This window comes from Bipolaris victoriae (assembly GCF_000527765.1).
Source record: "Bipolaris victoriae FI3 unplaced genomic scaffold scaffold_35, whole genome shotgun sequence".
NCBI classification, from domain to species: domain Eukaryota; kingdom Fungi; phylum Ascomycota; class Dothideomycetes; order Pleosporales; family Pleosporaceae; genus Bipolaris; species Bipolaris victoriae.
Window position 1 is genome coordinate 240,579 of NW_014575357.1, and position 27,006 is coordinate 267,584.

General features: G+C 51.7%; 12 protein-coding genes across 12 annotated transcripts; 7 read left to right on the top strand and 5 right to left on the bottom strand.

Moving 5' to 3' along the window:
* Positions 1-298: 298 nt before the first annotated feature.
* On the top strand, positions 299-1,495 carry COCVIDRAFT_15385 (hypothetical protein; the record flags this gene model as incomplete). The annotated part of the gene is made up of 4 exons (XM_014701880.1): positions 299-594; positions 691-807; positions 899-1,006; positions 1,147-1,495. The coding sequence occupies 4 exons, from the start codon at positions 299-301 to the stop codon at positions 1,493-1,495; spliced, it is 870 nt and encodes a 289-aa protein (XP_014557366.1).
* Positions 1,496-2,202: 707 nt separating this feature from the next.
* Positions 2,203-5,401, bottom strand: COCVIDRAFT_26008 (glycoside hydrolase family 115 protein; the record flags this gene model as incomplete). Its single annotated transcript, XM_014701893.1, has 3 exons — positions 2,203-3,247; positions 3,306-4,830; positions 4,879-5,401. The coding sequence occupies 3 exons, from the start codon at positions 5,399-5,401 to the stop codon at positions 2,203-2,205; spliced, it is 3,093 nt and encodes a 1,030-aa protein (XP_014557379.1).
* Positions 5,402-6,511: 1,110 nt separating this feature from the next.
* Positions 6,512-6,694, top strand: COCVIDRAFT_66247 (hypothetical protein; the record flags this gene model as incomplete). Its single annotated transcript, XM_014701960.1, has 1 exon — positions 6,512-6,694. A coding segment is annotated over one exon (183 nt), but the record flags the coding sequence as incomplete, so codon positions are not given.
* A 408-nt stretch (positions 6,695-7,102) lies between these two features.
* COCVIDRAFT_26010 (hypothetical protein) lies at positions 7,103-8,733 on the bottom strand (the record flags this gene model as incomplete). The annotated part of the gene is made up of 2 exons (XM_014701894.1): positions 7,103-8,079; positions 8,130-8,733. 2 exons carry the CDS (start codon positions 8,731-8,733, stop codon positions 7,103-7,105), a joined length of 1,581 nt encoding a protein of 526 aa, XP_014557380.1.
* A 549-nt stretch (positions 8,734-9,282) lies between these two features.
* COCVIDRAFT_37148 (hypothetical protein) lies at positions 9,283-12,368 on the top strand (the record flags this gene model as incomplete). Its single annotated transcript, XM_014701961.1, has 2 exons — positions 9,283-10,557; positions 10,605-12,368. 2 exons carry the CDS (start codon positions 9,283-9,285, stop codon positions 12,366-12,368), a joined length of 3,039 nt encoding a protein of 1,012 aa, XP_014557447.1.
* Positions 12,369-12,963: 595 nt separating this feature from the next.
* Positions 12,964-14,437, top strand: COCVIDRAFT_97202 (hypothetical protein; the record flags this gene model as incomplete). The annotated part of the gene is made up of 4 exons (XM_014701962.1): positions 12,964-13,186; positions 13,267-13,346; positions 13,407-13,785; positions 13,839-14,437. 4 exons carry the CDS (start codon positions 12,964-12,966, stop codon positions 14,435-14,437), a joined length of 1,281 nt encoding a protein of 426 aa, XP_014557448.1.
* A 529-nt stretch (positions 14,438-14,966) lies between these two features.
* On the bottom strand, positions 14,967-16,568 carry COCVIDRAFT_97215 (hypothetical protein; the record flags this gene model as incomplete). The annotated part of the gene is made up of 2 exons (XM_014701963.1): positions 14,967-15,050; positions 15,102-16,568. 2 exons carry the CDS (start codon positions 16,566-16,568, stop codon positions 14,967-14,969), a joined length of 1,551 nt encoding a protein of 516 aa, XP_014557449.1.
* Positions 16,569-17,548: 980 nt separating this feature from the next.
* COCVIDRAFT_97211 (hypothetical protein) lies at positions 17,549-19,417 on the top strand (the record flags this gene model as incomplete). The annotated part of the gene is made up of 5 exons (XM_014701964.1): positions 17,549-17,670; positions 17,720-17,750; positions 17,837-18,298; positions 18,361-18,439; positions 18,498-19,417. 5 exons carry the CDS (start codon positions 17,549-17,551, stop codon positions 19,415-19,417), a joined length of 1,614 nt encoding a protein of 537 aa, XP_014557450.1.
* Positions 19,418-19,511: 94 nt separating this feature from the next.
* Positions 19,512-20,678, bottom strand: COCVIDRAFT_37152 (hypothetical protein; the record flags this gene model as incomplete). The annotated part of the gene is made up of 4 exons (XM_014701965.1): positions 19,512-19,903; positions 19,949-20,114; positions 20,181-20,264; positions 20,322-20,678. 4 exons carry the CDS (start codon positions 20,676-20,678, stop codon positions 19,512-19,514), a joined length of 999 nt encoding a protein of 332 aa, XP_014557451.1.
* A 346-nt stretch (positions 20,679-21,024) lies between these two features.
* Positions 21,025-22,030, top strand: COCVIDRAFT_97286 (hypothetical protein; the record flags this gene model as incomplete). Its single annotated transcript, XM_014701966.1, has 2 exons — positions 21,025-21,876; positions 21,923-22,030. The coding sequence occupies 2 exons, from the start codon at positions 21,025-21,027 to the stop codon at positions 22,028-22,030; spliced, it is 960 nt and encodes a 319-aa protein (XP_014557452.1).
* A 1,262-nt stretch (positions 22,031-23,292) lies between these two features.
* COCVIDRAFT_26016 (hypothetical protein) lies at positions 23,293-25,290 on the bottom strand (the record flags this gene model as incomplete). Its single annotated transcript, XM_014701895.1, has 2 exons — positions 23,293-25,029; positions 25,081-25,290. 2 exons carry the CDS (start codon positions 25,288-25,290, stop codon positions 23,293-23,295), a joined length of 1,947 nt encoding a protein of 648 aa, XP_014557381.1.
* Positions 25,291-25,730: 440 nt separating this feature from the next.
* COCVIDRAFT_15395 (hypothetical protein) lies at positions 25,731-26,863 on the top strand (the record flags this gene model as incomplete). The annotated part of the gene is made up of 3 exons (XM_014701881.1): positions 25,731-26,047; positions 26,123-26,658; positions 26,715-26,863. The coding sequence occupies 3 exons, from the start codon at positions 25,731-25,733 to the stop codon at positions 26,861-26,863; spliced, it is 1,002 nt and encodes a 333-aa protein (XP_014557367.1).
* Between the last annotated feature and the right edge of the window lie 143 nt (positions 26,864-27,006).

A 27,006-nucleotide genomic window follows, 5' to 3' on the forward strand; every position in this document is an offset into this window, starting at 1 on the left:
ACAAGGGCCGCCCCAAAGATAGCCCATTCACACAAGACTACCGCGTTCTGGCCGAGCGTTCACCCACGGCCTTAGCGCATCTTTGATCATGGAAACGGCCTCCGCCTACTCGTGGACCTGGATTTGGGAAGGATCATGGGGCCGAAGTAGGAGATCATGATGCTACTGCGAAGGCAGTGACTCGTGAAGGTCAACAGGCAGAACTGCACTAAGGAATTGCACAAGCGTGTGCTGAGATGAGAGGCCTCATGGCGTATATAAGACTTGAGACGGAATGCCTCATGGATCATCAACAACAATGGCCAACGTGGATATCGCCCGGTCTTCAGCGCCCGTCGTGGCATCCTTTGAACTACAGTCTTCCCTCGCCCATTCGCATCCCTTGATAGTTTCCCACGCCCTGTCCGTGGCTGAAACTTGTTCCCTACTGTTTGAAATCTATGACTTGGCCTACAAATCGCTATACCACATTCACACCTCATCCGCCATGTCTCGACATTCCAGCACAAATTTGAGTCCGTCGAATTCAAGTCTCCAGGTCAATGACTGTCAGAGAGCGCCACCGCAGCCAGACCCGGAACCTGCCGCACCACCGTATGTACCAGCCAATCATTTTCCCCAATATCTGCAGATGTACACAATTTTAGCTGCTTGAAAGATAATCCCGTCATACTGACTTGGTGCAATTAGTATCATCATTCTTGCCCGAAGTGGTAATAAACGAGCAGTGCAGCCTAGACCCCAAATTCAGGTACCGGCCCCTGCTGAACAGGGTCTTCGGGCTCGTCCTGCTACGTCATCCTGGCCGTAAGTAGACCCTTGCCCAACCCACGCCCTATTGACTTTCCCTCTCTTCCGCCTGACGCGATTCTGACTTCTTGTTTCCCACACACTACAGGCAGCGACAGACATCACGCTATAACCTTAGAAGCCGATCCAACAAACAACCATTTTCCCGCCCGCCAAACAAGCCCAGACCCCAACCCGAACCGCATCCTGCTCCTCCGTAAGTCACATGGCCCCGACCAATGTCAAGAATGCATACAAATATGGCACGCGACACCATTGCGCTCCCTTTTACACACTCGCTCTCGACTATTCCGGCTACATCCGTCGTATATTCTTTTTACTAACGACAGACTGTAGTGTTATAATCCTCTCCAACGAGCAGCAGCAGCAGCAACATCAGCAACATCAGCAACAAGAAAACCAAGCACCTCTTCCACACAACCCTATCATACCCTTATCTCCAGTGCCCACACCTCCCATACCCCGCACAAACACACCATCACACAGCGCGATGGGTTCCAAAGTCAGCAAAGTGCGCGAGCGAGCTCAAGACGGCAAATTGCAGCCTTCGCAAGAACAGCTGGACAAGGAGCAAATGAAGGAGCCCAGCAACTACTACACGCATCGCAGCAAGAGCATGCGCAGGAAGGCGGGAAAGGGAGGCGATGCAGGCGGCAGCGCTGCTGGCGCTTCGGGGACAGTCTAGCCAGCCAGAAGGCTATCCAGATCAGGCAAGCAAGCAGGTTAATTGTTGGGTTCAAGTCCCATTGGACTTGGGGCGGGAGCTGCCAACAGACATGGGTTCGGGGGCGGTGTGTGGGGGGAGGTGGAGTAAGCCGGCACAAAGGTGGTTTGGTGCTGGCGAGACGGGCCGAGGTCAACCTCTGCAATCGAGATGAGCTATGACTGACGGGTTGTGCTATCAGCGGGGAGGTATAACTTTTTTTTGTTCTTTCATGTTGAGACATTTGTTGATAGAGGCACCGCGCGGAGTTTTTTCTTTTCTTTTCTTTTTTCGATTTTTCCTTATCAAAGTCCAGAACCCGACTGGTATGGCCATCGGCGTTCTTTTTTTTCCCCTCTACTATTTTGCTCCCCGTTTTTGGGTGTGGGCAAAAGTCCACGCAAATGTATCTTTGTTTATCCCTCCTTCTTCACAAACTATAATGAGTCAGCCACCTCAGCTGATTATTTACATGAACTTTCCTCCCACCCCCCATCTCGCGCTCATGTCAGCAGTGAAGAAAAAAAAAAGAATCGGGCCAGAATTATCGCAACGACTGATAAAGTCCATATTGTAGAAAATCTCAACATCACAATGGCAACATGAGCGCATTCTAGGTATAAGAAACTTGAAATTACATTACTTCGTTCAGTCTTCTAACAAAGACTGCGTTTTCTAAAGAAATTATGTTACTTGTGCATAATAGTAGAATTACCAGCAGCACCACCGCCAACACGGTAGCTCTCAGGGGGGCCATTGTGGCTCTTCATGACGCCTCCGAGATCGAGGACAACTTTCTGCAGCACAACGTTGGCCTCGACAAGCCATAGCTTGAGCGTATGCTTGCCAGGCTCGAGCGCACCGTGGTTGGTGGTGTTGTACCACGCGCTGTCGGCGACGGCAGTACCCCAGTTGACAGGGAAGTTGGGCTGCTTCTGGTCGATAACGTACTGGCGACGGACCTGTGGCTTATCGTCGATTTGCGCAATGTATGCGAGCGGCTTCTTGGGGTTGATGTTGTGGGTTGGGGTGAGGATGAGGGTGAGGTTGATGCCCTTCTCCTTGGGGAGCTTAGTAAAAGTGACAAAGTCGTATTCAAGGCTGGGTGCGCTGGTGGCATCCAGACCCTCGGCGAGGTTGTCGGCTAGCTTGACGGCGGAGAGAGTGCGGCCGTATTTTGGAAGCACCATGTAGCTGTGGTTTGAGGAGCCGGGGGTCGAGCGCGTGTAGTGCTCGGCCTCGAATGCAAGTTGGCCAGCGGACTCGACGAATCCATCGGTGAAGTCGGATGGAATGGAGGTCTTGTTCACCATGAAGGTGACCTTAGGTCTACCTCCCGCGGTACCAGCGTTGGTGGAAGAACTGAAGTTGAGACTGCTCTGCGCACCGAATCCGTCCTTTACCTTGGTCCAGTCTACATCCACGTAGACGCGGACGTCTGGATCGTTGGGCTTCATGGTTCCCTTTGCTTGGGAAAGCGTCACAAAAGGATCGGCACTGATATTCCATGAGTACTCCTCTGTTCCACGGTGCGAGATTTCGATCCAGCGCTTGGGAGTGAAGGGTGTAATGTCCGGCAGGGTCAAAGAAGATCCGCCGTTGCTGTGGTACATGTCATCACCAGGGATACTGGCGTTGGAGCCCTGCACGTGGACAGCCATGTCGCCTGCTAGCGAGCGCTCCCATACCTGTACCCAGCGAAGGTCAGGGGTGGACTGGCGCATTGGCTGTTGCCTATCGAATAGTCAGTATCGTTCAAGGTAGGTTCTCGATGGAAAAAGCGCAGTCTTACCAGTATCCTTGGTATCCCAAGTGGGTCTGGTCCATCATATGGTTCCACTTTCCGTTCAACATGGTATGGTATTGCTTGGTGAGGTTGTGGTCCTTCATCATGCCATCAATTACGCGCTGCATCCAGACGTTGGCGCTGTTGCGGCCCTGTTGTGCGTAGATGATATTCCTGGCTCCAGCAATCTGAATTGCAACGTGGTTGCCACCAGCGAGCACACGGTTGAGGACAATCTGGTAGAAAGCGGGCCTCTGCTCAGCGGGAAGAGCATCGTTGATTGCATTGGCCTTTTCGGCGATATCCTCCCAGCGAGCAAGGATTTGATCAGCCTCTTCATAGTTGAGAACACTGTAGGAAGATGGCTCAACCCATTCGAACTTACGCATGTTGGAAAGCGCACCGTATTCGTCAAGGATGTCTGAGATGGTCTCAGCGTGCTCGGAACCAAAGTTTCGGGCCGCAAAACCAGTAAGCCATTCAGGGACAGACGTCTCATCATAAGCGTCGATGTCGTAGGCAATGTCGAACCAGTGGCTGATTGCGATTTCCGCGGGCTTGATGTCTCCAACGTTGACAATCCAAATGCGGTCAGCGTCACGATCCTTGGCCAGTCTCATCTGGTCGTAGGTCTTCTGGAGCTGAATCGTGTCCTGCCACTTGTAGTTTCGCGAGTCACCGACGTAATCGAAGTGATAGTAAACACCGGCACCGCCAGATCGCTTCTTCTCGTCGCCGACAGGAAGACGACGGATGTTTTGCCAGTTGTCTTCGGTCCAGAGGAGTGTAACCCAGTCGGGAACTTCCATACCCGCCTCGAAGTAGTCCTGAACTTCCTTGTACAAGCACCACATCTGGGGAACTTCAGATGCATTACCATAAACCTTGGTCAAAATCTCCTGCTGTGCTTGAACAACAGCCTCGAGTACTCCAGTCTGCACATCTGCAGACATGGCTGTATCGTGGTATCCTCGCATACCGACTGTAACAACATTCTCATAGGGAGCAGCACGCTGGGCACCCTCCATAAAGAAGTCGTAAAGAGTCGCGTTGTTTGTGGCCCAGGACCAACCTGACTCAGAGCCCTTGGCCACCTTGCTCCATTCCTGGGTAGCGCGGACCATTGGCTCAGTGTGTGATGTTCCCATTACGATACCGTACTCGTCAGCCAGAGGCTGGTTGCGTGCGTCGTCTACGTTGAACATGCCGTTCCACATAGCCGGCCAAAGGTAGTTAGCCTTTGACCTGAGCAGCAGCTCAAAGACATGGGAGTAGAATTGTGCCCCAAAGGCAGAGTTGTATGGAGACATGGGGTAGCGTTCGTTGACCCAGCCGGTTAAAGCGGGCGCCTCATCGTTGATGAAGAAACCGCGGTACTTGACAGAAGGGCTTTTCTGGACCTTGGTAGTCTTGAGGAGGTAGATAGAGTCGTGCTTCTGGGCCGGTACGTCGGCAAACCAATGCCATGGAGATACACCAATTTGCTCAGAGACATCGTAAATGCCGTAGATGGCACCGCGTCGATCGCTACCTGTCAGGGATTAGCACCCAGAGTGGTCAGCTGTTTCAGTGCACATACCAGCAATGACGAGCGCTTCTCCAGTCGTGTTACCAGCGTTCTGCACGACAGTGCTTACATACGCCTCCCACTGGCCTTGAATTCCACTGACGTCGAGCTGGCCACTGGCGATCAAGCTATCAATTAGACTTGAGTTGCCAATGGTACCAACAATGATGGTGCCTGTAGAGGAGGAGTTGGCTGTTTTGCTGCCGCTAACACTCCAGTCTTCGCTAATGCCTGTGACATTGAAGATCATGGAAGCGTTTGCGGTCGCTGTACCAGAAGTCTTCAGGGTACCGTTGGTACCAGTAACGCGTCCGAAGTCGATGGCGAGGTCATGCGCCGCACGCAGAACACCAGGCCAGTCTGCAGCATCGGCATGAATGGTTACTGGAGAACCGCGAGATGCAAGAAGAGCGGTGCCATTGCCGTTGGAAGTAGAGATGGTTGGTTTGCGGAAAGGCTCTATGGCGGAGGCAGAGCCAGCAAGGACAACTGACAGCGACAAAGCGCCAAGTACAGTGCGGGAGAGGCGCTCCATGGTGCTTGGACAGGAATTTGAGCAGACGTCCTGAACAAAGCCTTAAAGACGTGGAAGATACCCTGCTTTTAAATGCTTCCCCGGATCATAGTCTGGTGATTTGCACGTCTACCCCATTGCCCTCAAGCTCCACCAATCTCCACCAATCTATACCTTTAACAACTAGTCACTGTGCATGTGGCAAATGGCGCTCCAATTCTCTGCTAGAGTAATAGAGCATCCTTCGATGCAGATCCAGGAACAGCGGGTTTCCTAGCCCGACCGGCTGTAATGTAAGGCTAAATTGACGCGACATACATGGTCCAATCCTCTTTGAGCTGGAATTCTTCCAGAAGAGCAGACGAAGCAACCTTGGCCATGTGTGGGAACTAGTAGAGTGCATCATGGTCTGAAGTTACGACTGAGTGCTGATGCGGTTGATGTCGACATTCAGGTGTGGGCGCTGTCACAACCGAGTAGAGGGAGAATTATTCCGGGCGTTCTCTTGGGCAACTTGTTCGGCGAAATCGACGACAAAGTGCAGGTGACCCTCTTTTTACGGAGAATTACAGCGTGGCCAGAGAGTGGGAGGCTTGGAAAACGGGTTCTTGGGGCGTTGGGCGGCTCCCCGCGTTGGGGTGAAAAGGCTAAATGTGCATTTCTCCCCACAAAGCGCCATGCCTGTTTGGGCTAGTCTGTCGACGCACGCCAAGTATCTCGAGAAAAAAACGTCGGAGAGGGCAAGCCGAGAATTAGCCAGAGTAGCCGTCTTTGCTCGTGGCTCCACAAATACCACAGTGGAACATTCCGCAGCGGGCTCACCTCGTCCCGTGATCAATACTCGGCGCACGCTTGTCCGAGGTTAATTTTCTCCAAGCCCAATCGCACAGCATTGCTTGTGTCCGAATCTCCGTTCCCATCTTCGCCCCACGCTCCCAGGAACGACCTCCGCAATGGCTCAAGGCGCAGTCAAGAAGACCAAGGCCGCGGCTCCTAAGAAGTAAGTTCAAATCTCCCGCTCATGCCATTGTTTCCCGCGGGCTGTGCCTGAACCTTGGGCACGTCGCCGTAATCCCGTCTGCCTTATCCCGACTGCTCCATCTGATACTGACCATATTTTCTTTTCACTCTAGGCCCTCCCAGCGTATCCAGCACGGCGCCCGCGTCATCAAGCCCAAGAAGGCCTCCATCATCTCACAGAACAAGATCAAGCACAAGAGCAGCGCTGGTCTGGTCGGGCAAACCGAGAAACTCTTGGCCCAAAAGGCCGGACATTTGGAGATGCTTAAAGGAGGCAAGAAAGACAAGAAGGAAGGCGGAGACAAGAAGAAGTCTGGTTGAAAAGTTTTCGGAAATGTCAACCACCTTCCTAGGGCACGACATAACCAGGTTAATCTACGTCTGCAGGCCTGGCATACTCCGTGCCTCTCTCGGCTCGCTTTAGACGTTGTAGCAAAACGCAGAACCAAGCAAAGCGAGGTCTACGAATGCCGAGGATTGAGCATCTAGTAATGCGCTTCCATCGAGAGACATCTCTGACTTCTACCCACCCACACTCACCATACAGGAGCGCATTGAGGCAGGGTGCACGAGGGGCCAGAAAATCATCTTGTTAGCATATGAGATGCTTTGCTCATCTCGTCTGAGCTGTACTGTAGTTTTAGCCCGAGCCGTGCCGTTGACCCAAGAAATAAAATAGAACTTTGCCAACTAGAAAGCTCCTTAAATGATTCCAGCTCGTGCAGCTTCACCCCCTCCAGCGTCCACAACCGCCTCTCTCTTCATTCCTCTACCAAGACCGCCTTCACCAACTCCCATCCGGCGTGCAACATACCGCTGCGCTACAATGCCCACACTGAGGTTGATGGTCTCCTCCATCCACTCACTAACCCACTCTCGTGGATCCACTCCTCCGCTCTCAATGATTTCTGCAATTTCTTGCGGTACTTGGCCTTCCTCGCCCTCGGCCTCGGTATTGGCAGGCGCATCCAGCCACTCTACCCACTTGGCCGGAATCGATTGTGAAAGGCCCTTGAAGCTAATGCTATGTATGGGGTCATACAGGTAGATTGCGAATGTCACCTGCTCTTCGTCCTCGTCCTCGTCTTCGTCATCATCCGAGTCGTCTGAATCGTCATCGTCATCTTCATCTTCTGCTTTCCCCTTCTGACCCGCAGATGAGGTTGCAAACAGACCCTCTTGTTGCGGGTAACTGATGGCCTGGATTGCAATAAATATGTCACTGCTTCTCACAGGGTTCGTCTCGCTCAGCACTTCCGTCGCTTGCTTTGCGGCTGCTTCTATGCCTCCTCTTGCGTTGAAAAACTCGTTGGCATAGGATTCAGCGCTCACTCGGGCAAGCTTGGTGCCTTCAACGAGCCCTTTGACTACACTCAAGTCGCGCTTCTCCGCGTGGCGCCACCATGGGCCGTCGTTCCAGCTTCCGCCACCACCCCGGTACCCGTCTAATGAACCCCGCTGCGTTGACTCGGAGCCGCGCTGGACGACCATGAGGTCGCCGCCTTCTACTTGTGACATGACCCCAGAGAAGGTTTGGTAGATGAGTGGGTCGAGGGAGGGGTAGCCGATGAGGTCGTGTGTAATGTGAATCTGTAGCCGTTCATGCTGAGAGATTGGCGGCGCGAGTGTGTTCAAGAGGTTTGTGAAGGTGGGTACGGCACGCTTGCCAAGCTCTCCGCCTGTAGTCTGTCAGTATGGTAATAATGCGACTTGGTGGCTGCATTCATACCAATGCCGCGAAGGGCGCCAACGTTCCCTCGCACTTGCTCCGCCCATCGCTGAGCCTCTTGGTTCTTCTGGATCTCTTGGTAGGCCGCCTCGGCTTGCTTCCGCGCCGTCTCTGCTGCAGCAGTGGCAGTCGACACAAGCCCTCCCCATCCGCCTCCCCACCATGACCCTCCTCCAGACGAGCGTTCCTCTTTTGGCTCGGACGCTTGTGCTTTGGCAGGTTCCTCTTTGCTCGGTACAAAGCTCTGGTGGTAGGAGCGGGTGCTCTCTCCAGACTTCCTTGGAGCTGACGGCCTGTTGTCTTCGCTTGTGCGTGCTGAGCCGGTAGATGAGGGTGTCGCGACGCCTGGTGCCCGGCGGTTGCTGGAGGCGGACGATGACGCTACTTTGGGGGTGTTGGGGCGGCTGATCTGGCGAGGCACGGCAGACTGCGGAGCCTTTCCCAATTGCTCGAGCTCGTCGAGATCCTTGAGAGCATCGTCCTCGACCTCGAACTTTTGGCGAGGCGCACGAGTCCCTCTGGCATGCTTGTTAGGCGGGGGTGCGGGTGCCTCGGCCAGCTTCTCCAGTTCGGCGAGCTCTTCGTCAGCCGTCTTGGGGGGCATGGTGGCTCAAGAGAAAAAAAGAAAAGAAAAGAAAAAACACCAGAGAACAATGGCAAAAGAAAGCGGAACAGCTTCTGGGTGCAGGCGGAGATAGTGTGCGTGAGTATACAATGAGTATGCACACACGGCGGCCGTACGTAGAGACGTCGGCGGATTGCCTGGACCATCTGACAGGTACATGCTGGTCAATTTAGCGTCAGGCCCGTCATTGGTCGGGCGACCATCTGCCAAGCGCATCATGGTTCGCTTTTGCTGTAGCAGCCACGACCCCGAGACAAAGATCATCACACGCCGTATCGCGTACTATTCCATTTGGCATTTTCTTTCCTTGATACCCTCTATCTGCCGCTTGCGCCGGTTTGCGCGACCTCGTTGCTGCGGCATTAGGTTTTGTTCGCCTGGCCGGCCTGCAGTTTTGCGTCTCCTTAGCAGGCTTACGATTCGCGCGCTACGCCTCCCTGGGACCCTCCATGGAAGCATTGCGTCGACACATGCGCCATAATCTCAACCCGACGCAAATTGTTGCTCCTGTGTCGCTGGCTTGCCCCAATGCCCCTCTCCAAGAATGCGCCTGCGCGCTCCTCACAGCGCAGGAATTCGCAGCAAGACGACACGCCTACCCGGACCCGTGGTCGAGGAGCAAAACCAGCCCCATCAAAATCAGATGCTCCAGAGGGCGTTGCACCAAACAGCAGTCCTACTAAACTCAGTCCCACCATGACGAGGAAGACGACTCGTTCGGCCTCAAACATTTCAGGTAATTCGCTCGAGGCTGCATCCGACATCTACGCCTCGTACGAGCATCCCCTGTTTATGGTGTTTGGCCTGTCGCCCGAGTTTTTCAACAGCCTCAAGAAGCATCACGGCAAACTCCCAAAAGAGCGGAAAATTATCGTCGGTTCCTTTACTGAGGGCTCCCCTACTCCAGAGGAAGATGCAACTGAATCTGAAGAAGAGAGTGCCTCAGAAAGCGAAGACGACATGCCAGTGGCGCCTCAGCCTGCGCCAAGAGGCCGCGGTCGCGGTGGTCGGGGCTCGCGCGGTGGACGCGGTCGAGGCGGCCGTGGACGAGGCAGAGGCGGACGCGGCAGAGGAGGCTTTGGAAAAGCGACTCCATCTTCTTCTTCAAGAGCTCGCAATGGTACTGCCATCTTCCCCTTCACAGATGGAGATGATGCTCTGTCCAACCAGAGCACGCCGATCAGCAATGCCAAGACGCGAACACGCTTGGGTGGTAGCGCGTCAGAATACAGCTCAGACGATGACAATGAAGAAGCAATTGAAGATGACGAAAGCGAGCCTGATTACGATGGTATGGACGTTTCACAAAAATCCCAAGGAACGCCACACGGCTCTCAACCGCCCGACATGGACGACTCCATTCATGCAAGCGCACACATGTCGGGACAGGCACCTGACTCCAAAGCTGAATCAACAACAAAGACGTCTAACAGACTTGGTGTTCCCAGGATTGCCTTGTTACCACAGTCAGCATCGCAGACACCGAGAGACTCTGCATCGACGCCGGCAGAATCCGCTGTTCCCAAGTTGCTCGACCCCGAAGAGGACGTTCTCTCAGACTCTGACCTTCCCGATCCATTCATCTACGACGCGCCGTCTCCAGTCGAGGCCGATTGTGAGGACAGGGCCGACTTTCTTTTGCAAAAGCGTTTCAAGCCAATGGCCGATGTGCAGGCTGCCATTGCCGCCCTGACCAAGTTCCCTGCCTCTCAAAGAAGTACAGAGAATCTCTATGCACTAACCGAAAACGCACAACATATTCTCAAAGCCTGGCAAGATGAATATCTCATGTTGGATGCAAGGGTGGGTGTTACCTGTAAATTCGACTTGTTCTTAACTAACAGCCCCAGACCGCACCCCACATGCACCCGGCCAAGAAAGCTTGCAATGGCGGGCGAATTCCATTGACACCTGAGGTCTTTGAAGACATGAAAGAGGCGGATTTGTATGGCTACACTTATGATCCCAAAAAACCATTGGGATGTCAGGACCCCTGGGCTCAACGACCAGGTGCAGAGAAGGGTGGCCGTAGGGAGCTCCGAACACGCCGAACCCGTGACATGTTAGAATCAGCAGCCCCAAGCGAAGAGGAATACGAGGACGACAACGACGGCCGCCCTTCCAAGCGACAACGAAAGGCTCCCCGCAAATTCGATGGCACTGAGGTTGCCACAGGTGCTACTACCCCGAAGAAGCACAATGGATGGGGTGGCGCGCGTAAGAAGGGCGTCAGCAGGTTTGCCAAACCTGCATCCGAGACTCCAGAACCAGAATCAAGGCCTGTAAAACGTGCAAGGGCAACAGCCAGCAATCTGCTCCACCAGCGTATTCAAGAAATGCGAGAAGAATCTATCATCGGAAGTTCCGGAGACGAAGAGTCATCGGCTGTGGATGTTGATGAATATACGGAGGTTAACCCCAAGCGTGGGCGTCCGGCTGGTAGCAAGAATTCCGCTCGACGCAGCGACTACGGCGTGAAGAAAGGCCCACGCAAGAAGACAAGCGATGCAGGCACGCCTGTACCGTCGGCTCATGGCCCTAGTGCACCACCACCTGCACTCAACTCAATGAGTGAAGGCCAAGGTCAGTTTACCATTGAAACCCAGCCTTTTGCAGAAAGTACACCCTTGATGGTACCGAACTCTGCTGAGACGGTTTTCCAAGGCACGTCGCAAAATTCTGCACCGCCTCAAGAGGTACCGCTGGTGCACCCGAGTGAGTCTAGTACACCAGACGCGTACATGCTCACTGCACCTCTAAGTCAGTACACCAACAATTATGTCGACGAGTCGGCGCCCGCCTCAGGTTCGAGAAGGAAGCCACGCGTTAAGAGCGAAAAACGAAGCCAGTCGATGACCATGTGGTGGGCCGAACGCAAAGCCAAGAAACGAGAGCAGGACGAGAAGGAAGGCAAGCCAGCAAAACCTACACCTTCAAGGTCAAATTCTGCAAGCCGAAAGGGGGCTAGGCAATCTGGGGGATCAGCGGCTGCAGCGACACCACAGTCACAACAGTCTGAGTCGCAACAAGCATCTCCAGTTCACCATGCACAGCACGCTCCTCCCCAGCACAGTCCTCACCACGCGCCTCCAGAAGCATACCTTCATTATACCCAAGGGCCACCTGGACCACCACAGCACTACATGTATGTCTCTGCTCCAGGGCCGCCACATCACATGATGATGTCTTATTCGCCGCTTGCTGCGCTCCCAACTGGCTCGTTCCCAGGCCCATTTTCACATCATCCACCACACCACCAGCAGGGCATTCCTCTTGCCCAGCCTAGTTCTACAAGTGGGCCATTCGGAGGTGGGCCACGCCAACTTGCCCCGGCACCCACGAACATGCCGACCTATCCTAGTCCATACGGGCCGCAGAGCCCGGCCAGTGGAAGACCAAAAAGCCGTGGTCAGTCGATACCCAAGAGTGCTGGAAATGGACAGCAGGCGCTGGCGCCAGCACCGCCTCAGCAACAACAGGGACAACATTCTCAACAGAGCCCGCCAATCTTTACTCCGTATGTCCCTGTCAGCATGGCCGGGGGAATAGGACGCGAGATGCCTTTCAAGGTCATGGTCCCTGGGCCCACTCCTGAGCGGAGGGAAAGTCGTTAGGTACGGCTGCTTGCTGGAGGTAGCAAAAGTGGGGAGGGCAGGAATGAAAGCGAAGACGAGGCTTGGATGCTTGTATAGAGGGTGGGGATTCTCTGTTTGATTCATAATAGGAGCTCGAAAGCGAAGGTGTGATTGCATAATCAGGGCAAAGGTCACGAGAAGTCCTTTGTATTATAGTTCTTACATTGAAGCGTTGATTTTGTTGGTTTGTATGTCTGCATTGAGCATCGCGTGGTTATTGGCCTTTCACTTCTTTTCACTAGGCTGTGTATCTATATTCGGAACAAGAAATTTAAACGTGTTTGTCTTGTGCTATTGTTGTACTCTAGTTGGCTAGTGTGAGACTGACATGCCGCTCCTTCCCCAACGTTTGCAGGACTGCCTTGGCGAAGCGGTGACTGCGTCCTCTCTCTCTCTCACTTCCACGTCTCTCTCTCTCACTCCATCTCTCATTTCCCCGTCTCTCACTCTATCTCTCGCTTCCCTGTCTCTCACTTACCCTCCCTACCTGAGAACGAAAAGGTACCCAAAAGACCCGGTCTATCCTTCTCACCCTCTTGTTGTCTTCTCATACAAGACTGCCAGTATCATCACCATGGACGAAGATAGCAGTAGCCTTCATAACAATATCGCCGCCCCTACCGCCTCCTTGAATACCGTTGATGGCTCCTTCGACATGACTCCGCCTACCGAAAAGCCTATCAAAAACATTCATCACGACAGCTTCTTTGAACTTGCACGTTTGATGAAGGAGAAGAAACCGTATACTGCCACTCCAAATCTGACTCCACGCCTGTCGCCCCCTGCCAGACCAAACAGTAATTAGCAACAAACAACTGTACAACCACATGCTAAAATGCTATAGGCTCGCATTCTACCGACCGTGTTCTTGATGCAGATCGATCTTTTTCCCGCTCGACGAAGTCCTTTACTGCGCCCGAGACTGTCGCTGAATTTCTTGAGAAGCAAGAAAATCAAGTGGATGACAAAGTTGGTCTCAGCCGTGGAGACGAGAGTGCACGTTCGCACGAGGCGCAGTCAACTACATCTTCGAGTAGTGACCTAGCGTATCCCTCAGACATCGAGCCGCTTCCACGTGTGGTATCAGTTGAGTCACCAACATCTAATGAATCTCTTCAAACACCTCGACTAGAGGAACACATACCAATGCTCGGACGCCACACTCTAGCTCCCGAGCAAAGCGACGAAGAAATCCAAAGAATGGAGGACGATGGTGGGTCGCAGTTATGCAGGCTCAAGTACCAAAATGAGGTTAACAAAGACCAAAAAGCATCGATGTGCCGACTCTTGGCTGAGAAGGAGATGAGGATCAAGACTCAACAGCTAGATTTTGATAGACTGGCTCGGAGAATGACAGAATTAGAGGCTGAGCTCAAGGACTTGGAAGAAGCGGCTAGTAAGACTGGATATTTTCATGACTTTTGCTTCCATCAAACTGACAGGTGGTAGGGGAGCGTGATTTTCTGCGCAGCACTGTCGCGAAACTAGCTCGTGAACGAGATGAAGCCTTGCAAGCCGCTACCTGCGCGCAAGATTACCAAACCCGCATCCAAAAGCTTACCGATCATCTTGTGAGGTTCAAAGAAGCCAATCTCGAGCTACGTCAAAAGCTTGTGGAAGAAGGCCTCAATAAGATTAATCTGGGAGAAGATAATGAAGATCTCCAAGCCAAACTTCGCGAGAAGACCAGTCTTTGTGACCGCCAACGCGACCAGCTGAAGACTGTCGAACGAGAACTTCGGATCTCTGAGGAGCGTCTCAATAATACACAGAGTGGCCAGTTGTTACAGGGCGCTGCGCATCTTGTCAGGCCGCACATGCATGCTGAGCTACCAAAGAGGGTGGTTGCATGCTCCGAGTGCTACGCCAACAATCTGGAGTGCGATAGTGAGGCGAGATGCCGCAGCTGTACCGAACGTGACGTATCGTGCGGGCGTTGGAGGTGCTCAATGAAGCACAAGCTGGGTGATTGTCCTCTTGCACTATGCAAACTCTCACATGACTCGCAGGGCTGGCTTATCCTCCCAAAAGAGAGGCCTCAGTGGTGAAGAACATACAGTTATTAGAGATGGTACTGCGTGAGTGAAAAAGGGATAACTCGGGTAGCTACTTTTAAAGGGGTTTCTGTATACGTCTTAATAGCGGATTTACGGGAAGATGGGGGCTACATGGATTTGTATTATGCAGGCTACTATACATGTGCATCCGGATAATGGGGTAGCCTTTGCAAAGCTTTCCAAGAGCTTATGGATATCGATATATGTGATACGAGAATCTCGTGTCTGAGGTATGTGAATTCAAGTATATATTTTTCTAGTTCCTTCAAAGTTCACGATCACTGTTTCCAATCTATGATTTCTCTTCTAATGATGGCACATCGGAATATGATCAGTGAGAGAGAGAGATAACAATGAATAAATTCAATTCTTAAATAGAAGCATGTGCTCTATATATATGCTGCTAAGCAATCTACTGAGAAATCTCATGTAGTAAAACTGCCAGGTGTTCGATTGGCCGCTATGATCTTTTCCATGCGTCTGGGGAATGGCTTTGGTAGCTTTTGTATCATATAGCTAATCATCTGCCAAATCGCTTAAGCTCCCACATCCTGAGCGGCGGATACACGACCGAAGCCCATGCGAAACCGACAAAGTTACCCATCTAGAGAGTGTTAGTATGAGTTACCAAAGTTTGCACATGTATTTCACATACATCAGCACCGTAGGTTCCAACTTGTTTAGCGATAGGCCCAATATACCAGACTTGTGCCATGCACATGATGGCGCCAATCCAACCGATGACAAAGGCAACCAACGCTGCAATGCCCAATGGCAGCTTCTTCTTCTGGTTCCATACTTCCCAGTTGAACCCGGTCTTACGCCGGAAGATCAAATGCTCCTCTAGGATAATGGCAATCCAGATAGACACCCAATAGCCCATAAGGGCCAGAAAGTTGGTAAAGATTTCCGCGAGATGCGCACGTCCTGCCAGTGCGCAGACTGTAAAGATGATGACGCCAACGGTATTCCAGATCACTCTTGGTATGGCAGCAGCGTAACGGCCGAGGATTTGTGCATCGATTCCAGAAGAGTATGTTGGTACAATGAGGTTGGCGACGAGTCCCAAAGCGACAATCACGCCACAAAAAGAGCCAAATGCGCCGAGAGGCTTGTATCCCTCCACAATGAGCGCACCCTGCGATACGCCGTACGCTGCTTCCCAGTCTGCATTGTTCGACATTCCGGATGCCAGCCCAATCCCTAGAACAAAAGCAAATGTAAAACTACACATGAGGCCAATCATGGTCATACTGAAGATGCTTAGAGACGATGCATGTTCAGGATAGTAAACAAAGTAGTCGGCCGCACCACCACCATACGTGATCGCCGCTGCAAGAGTAAGGCCAAAGAAGCTGATGCGATTCCCGATGATGGTATTTGGATTTTCGTCGCCATGAGACTCGGAAGATATGTCGAATCGCGGGCCTGCAACGCCCGCCAATATGCAGAGTACCACGAGCTGCGGCAGCCAAGCCCAGCGCTCGTAATAGTGAAATGTCTGGTATCCGAATGTGGTAATTGCCCAAGCAATGACGGCCACGATGATGATGCCGACCACGACAGACATGGAATTTGTCGAGACAGCGGAGAGGATTTGACCTGCTACTACACAGTCGATCATGCCATATCCGAGCAGTACGATGATGTTGAGTAACACAATGATTTTCGATGGCCACCAACCCGTAATGTACCGCGAGAAGATCATGGTACGGTTACCGCTCTTAGGACCAAATGTGGCGACATAGGCGACTACAAGGCAACCAACCAGTGCACCGAAGACACTCAATAGACAGGCGTCTGTGAAGCCGAGGGCGAAAACGGCAGGGCCAAGCATGCCCAGTGTGATGTTGTTCGCTGCCAAGTTGACACTAAACCACATGATTGCGACCTGTGAATAACCCAAAAGGCGCAAGTCATGACGTTCGTGGGGCTCGACGCGCTGGATGCCGCGGGCCTCGAGATTGTATGCTACAAGCTGACTCTCGAATGTTTTCCATGACTTTTGCCATTGTGCATAGCGTGTATGATCCTGGCGCTCGATATCGTGAGTCAATGGTGAACTGCTTGCGCCCGGCGCATCTGGCGCTTTCTCATCGTGTGGCTTCGCGATGGAGTTCATGGCACCGACCTAGAGCCATTAGCAGCAGCCTCCAGCTTGAGAAGGGAGCAAAGCATGAGTCCTTTCGCAGGCTTTAACCTGATCAAGTTCAGACCGTATATCTCAGATCGCTGCCGTTCACAAAGGAAACAACAGCGAACACCGGTCTCATGCATTGTGTTACCTGAGGTTACCTTGATCGGGCGACATTCTGCTACTTGGTTGCATCATGGCTGCAATGCCGTACTTTGTTTTAAAGGTGAGATTTGCAATGTAGTACAGAGAGATGAATTGGGAGAGGGGTGCAGGAGGTATGGATTCAGAAAAGAGCAATCATGTGTGGGGGTGATTATCAAGAAGCCCCGCCCGCGGACATCGTGCCGTCTGAAAAATCCCTGCGCATCCCGCGCAGCCCAGCCGTAACCCTTGTAACGTGACGTGATAGTGACCCACAATTCTTGTCATTGAATTCCATGTCGTAAACATAGCTTCTACTACTGCAGAGACAAACTAAATGCAAACGCTAGAAATGGCGCGAAAAGTCAAGCTTCGAAGACATGAGCTTGTCAACCGTTGGTACGTTCAAGTCAGCTTCTGTGGTTTGACATCATGACCGTACCACTAGACATGAGATGATAGTTATCAACACCACCGTGCGCGTTCAACAAGTTTGCGTGACTCTTTACCACCTACTATTTCAAGGCTAGTCCATGTCACACACATGCTCCCGCTCGACATCTGCAGATCGTCTAAGACCGGGACGAGGGTAACCCCACAACAAGGCAGCATCCACGTTCTTCGTATCCGATTGGAATATATAGTGTCAAGTCCAGTCGCGTAGCTTCGTAGGATGATTTCACAGAAGCTAAACCGGTTGTTAACCACCGTGCCAATGGTACCCTATCATAGTTTTCCGGATGGTAGTTTAAGTATCTGGCAAGACGCCTTAGCCGTGGAACCTTTTTGCAATTGAACAAGCTATCTTTCAAGTCTCCGGTATCATGGTGTGCGTGAAGAGTCTCCTAGTAGCTATCGGGCTGACGCCAGCTCTGACTCGCGCTGCGCCAATAATTCACGGACGCGACTCCAACAGCACATGCAGAAGAACCAAAGTAGCAATCATGTATGATGGATTGTATCTACTACGCAAATTTAGCGACTGACCTTATCAGAGGAGGAGGCGTTGCCGGCATAACAGCAGCTGTGAGTATGCCTTTTTGAATACAGTCGTTATCCGACACAGTATCTAATATGTCAAAAATTGTACCATCATACTGAATTCTCACTAGCAAGCACTATCTAATCAATCGGTCTCTGACTTTCTCATCCTCGAGTACCAGGATCGAATTGGAGGCCGCATGCTAAACACCAAATTTGGCTCAGACTCCAGCGGCAACCCATACACGGTCGAGCTCGGCGCAAATTGGATCTCAGGATTAGGCGAAAACGCCAAAAACGGCCCAGAAAACCCAGTATGGACGTTTTCAAAGCAGGTCAATTTGGCGAGTCCCGATTCTGATGCTTTTTCTATTGCTACCTACAATGAGACTGGGGCTGTCGATTTCACCGGGATCCTTGATGAGTTCGAAGAGACCTGGAGTAGCTTTGAGCAGAGGGCTGGGACGATACTTTCAGAAAACCTACAGGACAGAAGTGCCCGCGCCGGCTTTTGGCAGAGCGGATGGCGACCAAAGGGTGACCCCATGCGCAAGGCAGTAGAATACTATCTTTGGGATTGGGAGACAGCGCAGGTATGCTCTCAGCATAATTCTTAGATATCGAAAATATGCTAATTTATGATCTTGTTACACAGACACCTGAGGAGTCTGGCTTCGTATACGGAATCACGGGATGGAACTTGACATACTATGGGTTTTCCGAGGAGAGCAAATGTAAGTCCTCTTCCAAATGCACGCATCGGAAAATTTACTAATTTCAGTGGTTCTACAGTCTCCGCTGACCCTCGAGGCTTCAGCACATGGCTCAAACACCAGGCGTCCAAATTTCTCCAACCAAATGACCCACGTCTCCTTCTCAACACTATCGTGACAAACATTAGCCACTCGGACACTGGTGTACACATCACTACCTCGGACGGCTCCTGCGTAGAGGCCGATTATGCCATTTCTACCGTATCTCTCGGCGTTCTACAGAATGAAGTCATTACCTTCGAGCCCGAGCTACCAGAATGGAAGCAATCTGCCATTGCCACTTTCGCTTTTGGCACATACACAAATATCTTCTTCCAATTCAACGAAACCTTCTGGCCAGACGAAAAGCAATTTCTCCTCTACGCAGATCCAACGAACCGAGGCTACTGGACCGTCTGGCAAAGTCTTTCAACCGAAGACTACTATCCCGGCTCGAACATTATCTTCGCTACGCTCGTAGACGAGCAATCGTACCGCGTCGAGGCGCAAGATGACGAGGCTACCAAAGCAGAGGGCATGGATGTCCTCCGCAAGATGTTTCCCAATGTCATGATCCCGGAACCTATTGCGTTTACGTACCCGCGCTGGACTCAAACGCCATGGTCGTACGGCTCTTACTCAAACTGGCCTGTTGGCACAACGCTCGAGATGCATCAGAACCTGCGCGCGAATGTGGGAAGATTGTTTTTCGCGGGTGAGGCTATGAGTACGGAGTACTGGGGTTTCCTCCATGGAGCGTGGTATGAAGGTCGCGAAGTGGGACATCGCATTGCGGGACAGCTGACTGCTGAGTGCGTCAACGTTGCGAGCGGGTGTGGCGATATGAACAAGTATGAGGTGTTGCATGGGACGACGGAGCTTTCGGAGCTCAATGCGTTTAATGGCATGAGGACGAGTCCGTTCTTCATTGCTGATCCTGAGGATGAGACAGACGCATAACAATAAAACGTGGACATCTATTATTTGACGAATGCTCAAAGACTTATGATCAGAGATACGAAGGTATCGTGTGCAGTGTAACATTGTCGTCTTGTCATTTCGTATCTAATTTGAGCTCAATATCCGCCCATATTGGCACATGATCGCTCGGCCCTCGTTCTGCTTCACTGTTCATAATCCCGCAAGCCTTTACACATCCCATTTCCCAAAGTCTCCGTACAGCCATAAAGTAGTCCACCCTATCACAACTAGTGCCCCATTCCGTGTTACGTGGATAGTACGTATACCTCCTCTCTTGCTCATGCATCTTCCTCCAGATATCGACGTCGTTCAGCCCAACATATTCCTTCTCTTCACCACTTCCCTCAAGCAACATGTCGTGAAAATTTGCACGATTAACGACGTGGTCCCTAGGAAAGACTCGCAATTTAGGATACCCATCGCGCTCATCGGGAGCAACATTCATATCACCCGCAAGCAACACATCTCAGCCCTGCTCCTCTAGTCTCTTACACTCCTCCATCAACAAACGATGGAATTCTCGCTTGCGATCGTGTCTCGTTCCCCGCACAGCTCCGGTGCGTGTGTCGTGATACAAGTTTTCTGTTCCATTGACAGCGTAGATGTTGAAGATTGCGAGTTTCGACAATGTGGCTCGGCATGTGAGTTCTACTATTGAGACTCGGCCTTCGCGATCCTAGTCAACTGTTTGTACTGCTGTTGTGTACATGTCGTTCAAGTTGCGGCGCAAAATGCTGCATACACCATATAATTTTCCGCTTCTCCACGGACCACGCGCATTGTGGGAATTGGTAGGAAGGGTGAAGTGCGCGTCGTATAGTGAATCCTTTGAAGTGTTTGAACTGGTCTCTGAGGGCAGGTGCGTGTTGATGGCTGTCTTCACAGCATCTTGTGTTTTTATATCTTTGGATGCGATCTTGACTTCTTGGAGGAAGATGATTGATGGCCACTGCTGGCGGTGCAGGAAAATCCGGAGTGAAGCAAGATATGTTTCATCTTTGCTATCCTCCTTACTGCCATTTTTTGGTGCCTTGAAGAATGACGTAATTGATGGTTGGAGAAAGGGTGAAGTTCCGTTGATGTTCCATGAGAAAATGCGTAAGGTGTTTGTTCCAAGTGGTGGAAGAAATGTAGAATTGATGGATGATGTTGTCTTCTGGGAACTCTTCGGCGTTGCAGTTGACTTGGTAGTAGTAGTCTTGCGCCGCCTGGCGGGCGGAGGGCTAATGGCACGATTCATGAATCTCCCATGTCGATATATCGAACTTTACAGCCATCTCAGGTCGTCTATAATAGTATGTGACGTCATGTACCATTGTGTATATTAGAGGTGGTACGGGCTGATATGTGCTGCAAGACATTTGCTAGCGACGGTCGATCGCGCGTGCACGTGGCCGGGACGGGACGCGTCAATTAACATGCTTCACATGCGTTGATTGGGCAGGGATCGGCCACATCATTCATCGACCCCTCTCAACCGCTTAACACTCCAGCTTCAACGCCACCCCTCCGCCACTATTGTAGTATGAACCCAAGTCCCCAATTCCTCAGCCACACTCATATCTCACATCTCAAACTCCTCTAAAATGGCCTACCAACGCAAGAAGAGCCTGCTCATCGGTATTAATTATGTCGGCAGTAGCCACGAACTACGCGGCTGCCACGCCGATGTAGACAACATGGCTGAGTTCCTTTATTACCGTGGCTACGACAACTCTCCAAAGAACCGTGTAATTCTGACCGACCGCCCTGAAGTCCCACCCGACTCTCCCTACTACCCCAACGGCCACAACATCCTTGCAGCAATGGACTGGCTCGTCTCGGAACCTGGATGCACTCTCTTCCTTCACTACTCAGGCCACGGCGGCCAAGTTGCGGATACGGATGGAAACAGGACGACGGGTCTGGATGCATCCCTTGTCCCCATCGACTTTGAGCAAAGAGGTCAGATTTCGAGTACGATTCTGCACCAGCATCTTGTCACTCGCATGGCACGTGATTGTACACTCTTCGTAATCATGGACTGCTGCCACTCTGGAAGTGCGCTAGAACTCCCCTATGTTTACCGCTCCGACAGTGATGGGCAGATCAGTCTCATGGACAATCTGAAGACGGGTCTCCACCTTGCAGAAGAAGCTCGCGATATCATCTCAGGTGGCTTTACGTTCGATAAGGTCGGCGAGGCGCAACAGCTTCTTGCCGGAGCCAGCAGCTTTTTCAAGGGCCTCAGACATATGGGCGAAGAGCAAGAGGAAGGGCTTGAAGACGGAGAGTTTGCTGACCAATATGGTCATGAACGGAAAATGGTCACCATGTTCTCTGGTTGTAAAGATGAGCAGACAAGTGCTGATGCGCATATTCAAGGCCGTGCAACCGGGGCCATGACTTGGGCGTTTCTAGAGATGATGAAGACTACGGAACGCCCAAGCTATGCTGAGGTATGTTTTCTATGTTAAAATATTGTGCGTTGCTGACTGGTTATAGACCCTCAAATATACAAGAAAGCTTCTGGATGAAAGTAACTATACTCAAATTCCCCAACTGAGCTGTGGGCTGGACATTGATCTGGATGAGATGACATTGGTGCTATAATCTCGATGAGATATACGAAAAGTGGGCAGTAGCCACTGAAATAAATATGCTGATGTATTGACACAACTCGACATTAGAATTAGAATTAGCGATGACTTAGTGACATACTGCAGTTTGATGTTTTATGTGTGCACCCATGTCATGTTAATACCAACGAACAGTTCTTTGTTCCAGACAACGGGAACACTGATAAAGTACTATGGCAAACTTGATCCAAAATCTTGAAGAGAAACAAACAACAGCATGAAGATCGACTACTTTATCATAGTCCAACACGTATTTTCTTAATATCTTCTTAACCACCAAACGTACTCCAACCCAATTCCAGAATCCTCCCACACCCACAAGCAGAAATGGCAGACAGCCCCATAACCACCCTATACACACACATCCTCTCTAAAACCAACCTGATCCTCGCTCCACATGGTACCAGTGAAAAGACCGTGAACGAGATATCTATTCTGTACACCCTTTAATATTTTTCCCCTGATCTCCGTACGACACTAACAATTCTCTCTTCTTAAGAAACCCTCGCCCTACTCGCGCTTCATTACCTGAACTCACCCGATGTCAACTCTCTCCAAATCAGCGTCTCGATCATCACATTTTCCCATGCAAAGTCCCTCTGGTGAAACCAAGCTGATTCGCAAAGTCTCTCTCGTGGTGCAAGATGGGCCAACGAGTTATGTGTCGGGAATGCCTACAGAATCGCGTATGCATGTGCTCATTGAGTACATTGGTCACGATGGGCATTGTGAGGATTCGATTAACGGGCTTGCATCTGTTGCGGAACGCGTATTTTAGGCGATAGTAGAGGGAGAAGAGGAGTCTGTGGATGCGTGTGGAGGAAAGAAGAAAGAAGAGGGATGCCAAAATCCATAGTGGCACAGACCTGGTGTGGGATGTTGAAGGGTGAGACGAGGATTTCTGAGCCCACTAGCAATATGCTTTCTACAAAACCCCCCACAAGACGCATGGTATGTAATTAGAATAAGAATTGATTCTCAGTAACGAGGTACATAGCCAGAAAAAACAGCCAATCATTCATATATACTTAGATCAGAGGTATAAGTAAGAAAAAGAACGAAACAGACATACAAAAGGTATCCCCAATATCCAATGAAAATCCATGCACACCAAAAACACCCATCCCGCTACCTTTCCAATGCCACGAAGGAAAAGGAACGCGACCAGAAATAAACGCCTCTCGAATGCAACCATTTACCACCCGTCATGCGTTGGAGGCGTACTCTTGAAGACATCTAATCCTTAGCGACCTCCGCCCTGACTTCACCCTTAACGTTTTCAGTGTCACGTTCCGCTTCGCCCTCCTCTTTTGCCGCGGAAGTCTCTTCCTTATCATCAGTTTCTGCCATTTCCACGTCAGCAACTGGGGCTGATGTGGGTGCCATTGTAGCAGGCACAGCAGTGGGTGGTGACTCAGGTGGGGTTACAACACCTGCAGGAGATGGTTCCCGCTCGGGTGCAGTAGCAGGAGCGGCAGTATCGGTGGTCTCAATGGCGGCCGGAGGAGCAGCCGCCGGAGCAGTCTCAGGGGCAGTCTCGGGGGCGGCCTCGGGAACAGGTTCAGGGGCAGACTCAGGGACGGGTGCGTCCATGTCAACATCACCATCTTTATCAACCTCCTGCTCAGCAGCAGCAGGCGTCTGTGTACGCGACTTTGCGCCTGCAGAGGGTTGTCGAGTCGAAACAGCGCTTCCGCCATTGATGTCTTCCATGAGATCCAGGGCATCAGCTGGGGCTGCATTAGGGTTGGGGAAGTCAGTAATATTTCGTCTCTTCTTGACACCGGGCTGAGCGCGCACTCCGAGGTTGTTCTTGTAATCCTCATCATCGCTTGCATCGTAGAGTTCACCGTCATGTTCAATCTGCTTATCACGCTGGCGCTGCGTCATGCGCACATCTCGGTTTTCGTCCGCATCCATATCGTCTTCTTCGTCTTCAGCATCAGAGTCCATAGCACGACCTAGAGCCGTGGGCACATCCGGAATTGTTGTGAAAGCCTCGACGGATGGTCGTCCTGTTCTGCGAATATTCTCAATAACAGCTGATTTGATCTTATGCAAATAGTCGTGAGAGTTGGCGTTTTCCATATTTGATGGCCGGACATCCAGTTCGTAGTCGGGCGCAAAGTACTCGTAGTAGTCGTTGAAAGGTAGCTGCTTGGACATTTTCTGCGAAACAAGCTCTCCAGTCTCGTATGCCCAGGTTCGCGCGACATTCCTCATGGTGTAACCGCCACCTCCTAGGACGATGACTGGTACACCAAAGCTCTTGACGTACCTGACACAGTTGGCATGTCCGTCCATGCTCAGGTTGAAGCAACCGAGCCTATCTCCCGAAAGACTGTCACCACCGCATTGTAGAACGATGGCTTCAGGTCCATAATAAGTCATTACTGCTTCGATGACAGGCTCAAAGATGTTTCGGTATGTCTCGTCGGTGATACCGTCTCGGAGGGGGAAGTTGACGGAGTAGTTTTTGCCACTGCCAACGCCAATGTCGCGAAGTTCGCCAGTACCTGGAAAGTACTCTCCATATTTGTGGAATGAGACGGTCATGACACGATCGGTAGTATAAAAGGCCTCTTCAACACCATCTCCGTGGTGGACGTCGATGTCGATGTAAAGAACACGCTGCTTATACCTGAGCAACTCAATGATTCCGAGGACAATATCATTGACATAGCAGAATCCACTGGCCTCGCTCTTTTTCGCATGATGTAGACCACCAGCCCAGTTTACAGCGACGTCACATTTCCCTCGGTTCAGGCGAGCGGCGCCCTCCATGGTACCGCCAGCGCTGATACCGCAAAATTCAAAGAGGCCGTCAAATACAGGGCAATCGTCTCCGACGTTGTATTTACTTTGCTCGCGGGTGAATTGCTCCATATTGTCTGGCGTGACCTTGTGCAGGAATTCGATGTACTCGTCCGTGTGGAACTGCGTCATCTCGTACTTGGAGGCGGGTTTTGCGCGCTAGGTCTTGTCAGAAATTGTCTTGAGGAATGACATTCAGGGTCCACCTACGTAGATCTCCATCTTTGTGTAGAGGCCGTAATTCATAATGAGACTATGCGCCATTCGTATACGATGCGGCTTCATGGGATGCCCCGCAACATAGGCGTAGTTACCGACGTCGGAGTCGTAAAAGTATGCGACCTTCTTTGGCTGCGAAGCGGTGCCGTTATTTATGTGGACAGCGCCAGTTGGGCCTGCCATGTCGTTTCCGTCCACCATGTTTGTGGTGGCTGCGCGCAGCTACGTGACTATCTTGTGTTGATTGGGATGCTCTCAAAGCTCTGGGGAGAAAACCAAGCGGATCTTGGTAGGCGCGAAGGGTGTGAGAGTTTATGGAGTCCTCGAAACTGAAGGGTCAGGAAAAAGTGGAGGGGCCTGGACGAGAGATGGGGAAGCTTTGAACAAAGACGCGGGCATGGAGCATTCGAGCTGCGCCGGGGTACCCCTGCTTAGTGCCGGTACCGGAACAACATCATCGCCGGATATGGCAGTCGCGCAGTTACGTGAAGCTCCGAGCATCGATAGCTCGAAGCCATCATCGCCCTCGCCGCCGCCTTACCCAAACAACCACTTCACTTACTCGTGGCGGACAATCCCGTCTTTGTCTCAAGCCCTTTGAATACGCCTCATCGAGAAGACCTATTTCCAACACCCCCACTATGGACCGGTTAAGCAGAATGCTCGCCGCCGCTCAAGGCATGGGTGGCATGGGAGGGCCGCAGGCGGACACCAACCTCATCGACAACTCGGAAACCGTTTACATCTCTTCGCTCGCCCTACTCAAGATGTTGCGACACGGCCGGGCCGGTGTGCCTATGGAAGTCATGGGACTGATGTTGGGAGAGTTCGTCGACGACTACACAGTACGGGTGGTGGACGTGTTTGCCATGCCGCAGTCCGGAACTGGTGTCTCCGTCGAGGCTGTAGATCCCGTCTTCCAGACTAAGATGATGGACATGCTTCGCCAAACAGGAAGGTATGCAGTCAAGCATTGGGCAATCGGGGTCGCCACAGACTCTCATACAGTGCAATGAGTCGCTGACAAACACAGGCAAGAAACCGTTGTCGGGTGGTACCATTCACATCCCGGTTTCGGCTGCTGGTTATCGTCAGTCGATATCAATACACAGCAATCATTCGAACAGCTCACACCCCGTGCTGTCGCCGTCGTAGTCGACCCCATCCAGTCCGTCAAGGGCAAAGTCGTCATTGATGCCTTTCGCTTAATCAACCCGCAAACGCTCATGATGGGCCACGAGCCCCGTCAAACCACATCCAACGTTGGCCACCTCAACAAGCCCTCGATCCAAGCCCTCATTCACGGCCTGAACCGTCACTACTATTCGATTGGTATCAACTACCGAAAGACTGCACTGGAGGAGAACATGTTGATGAACCTGCACAAGCACGTATGGACCGAGGCACTTCTCATGGACGATTTCAAGAGCGAGGGTGAGCGGAACGTGGATAGGCTGCAGAAGCTGGTCACATTGGCGGACGGTTACGAGAAGCGAGTCAAGGAAGAGACGGAGCTGACAAAGGAGCAACTGAAGACACGATATGTCGGAAAGGTGGACCCGAAGAAGCGTATGTTTACTCGTGTGTGTGATGCAATAGGATTTTTTACTAACAAAAGATGCCAGACATCTCGGACGTCGGACAGCAACTGATCGAAGACAACATTGTGTCTGTCTCACGGCAAATGATTGACAAGGAAGCTTCAGTACCCAAGTCAAATGCGCGACAAAGTGGCCATGCTAGTGGTGGCGACGACGTTGAGATGGAGGAATAATTGTGGGGTAGCTCGCGCCGAGTGTGAAGCATGTGTGGCACTGGACAAATATGCTGTGTCACTTGTCAGTCCATGTATATCCTGGCTTGGGGCTGGTGGGGTCATGTAACCTTGACAGGCAACGCGAGTCAGCCTATACGTAA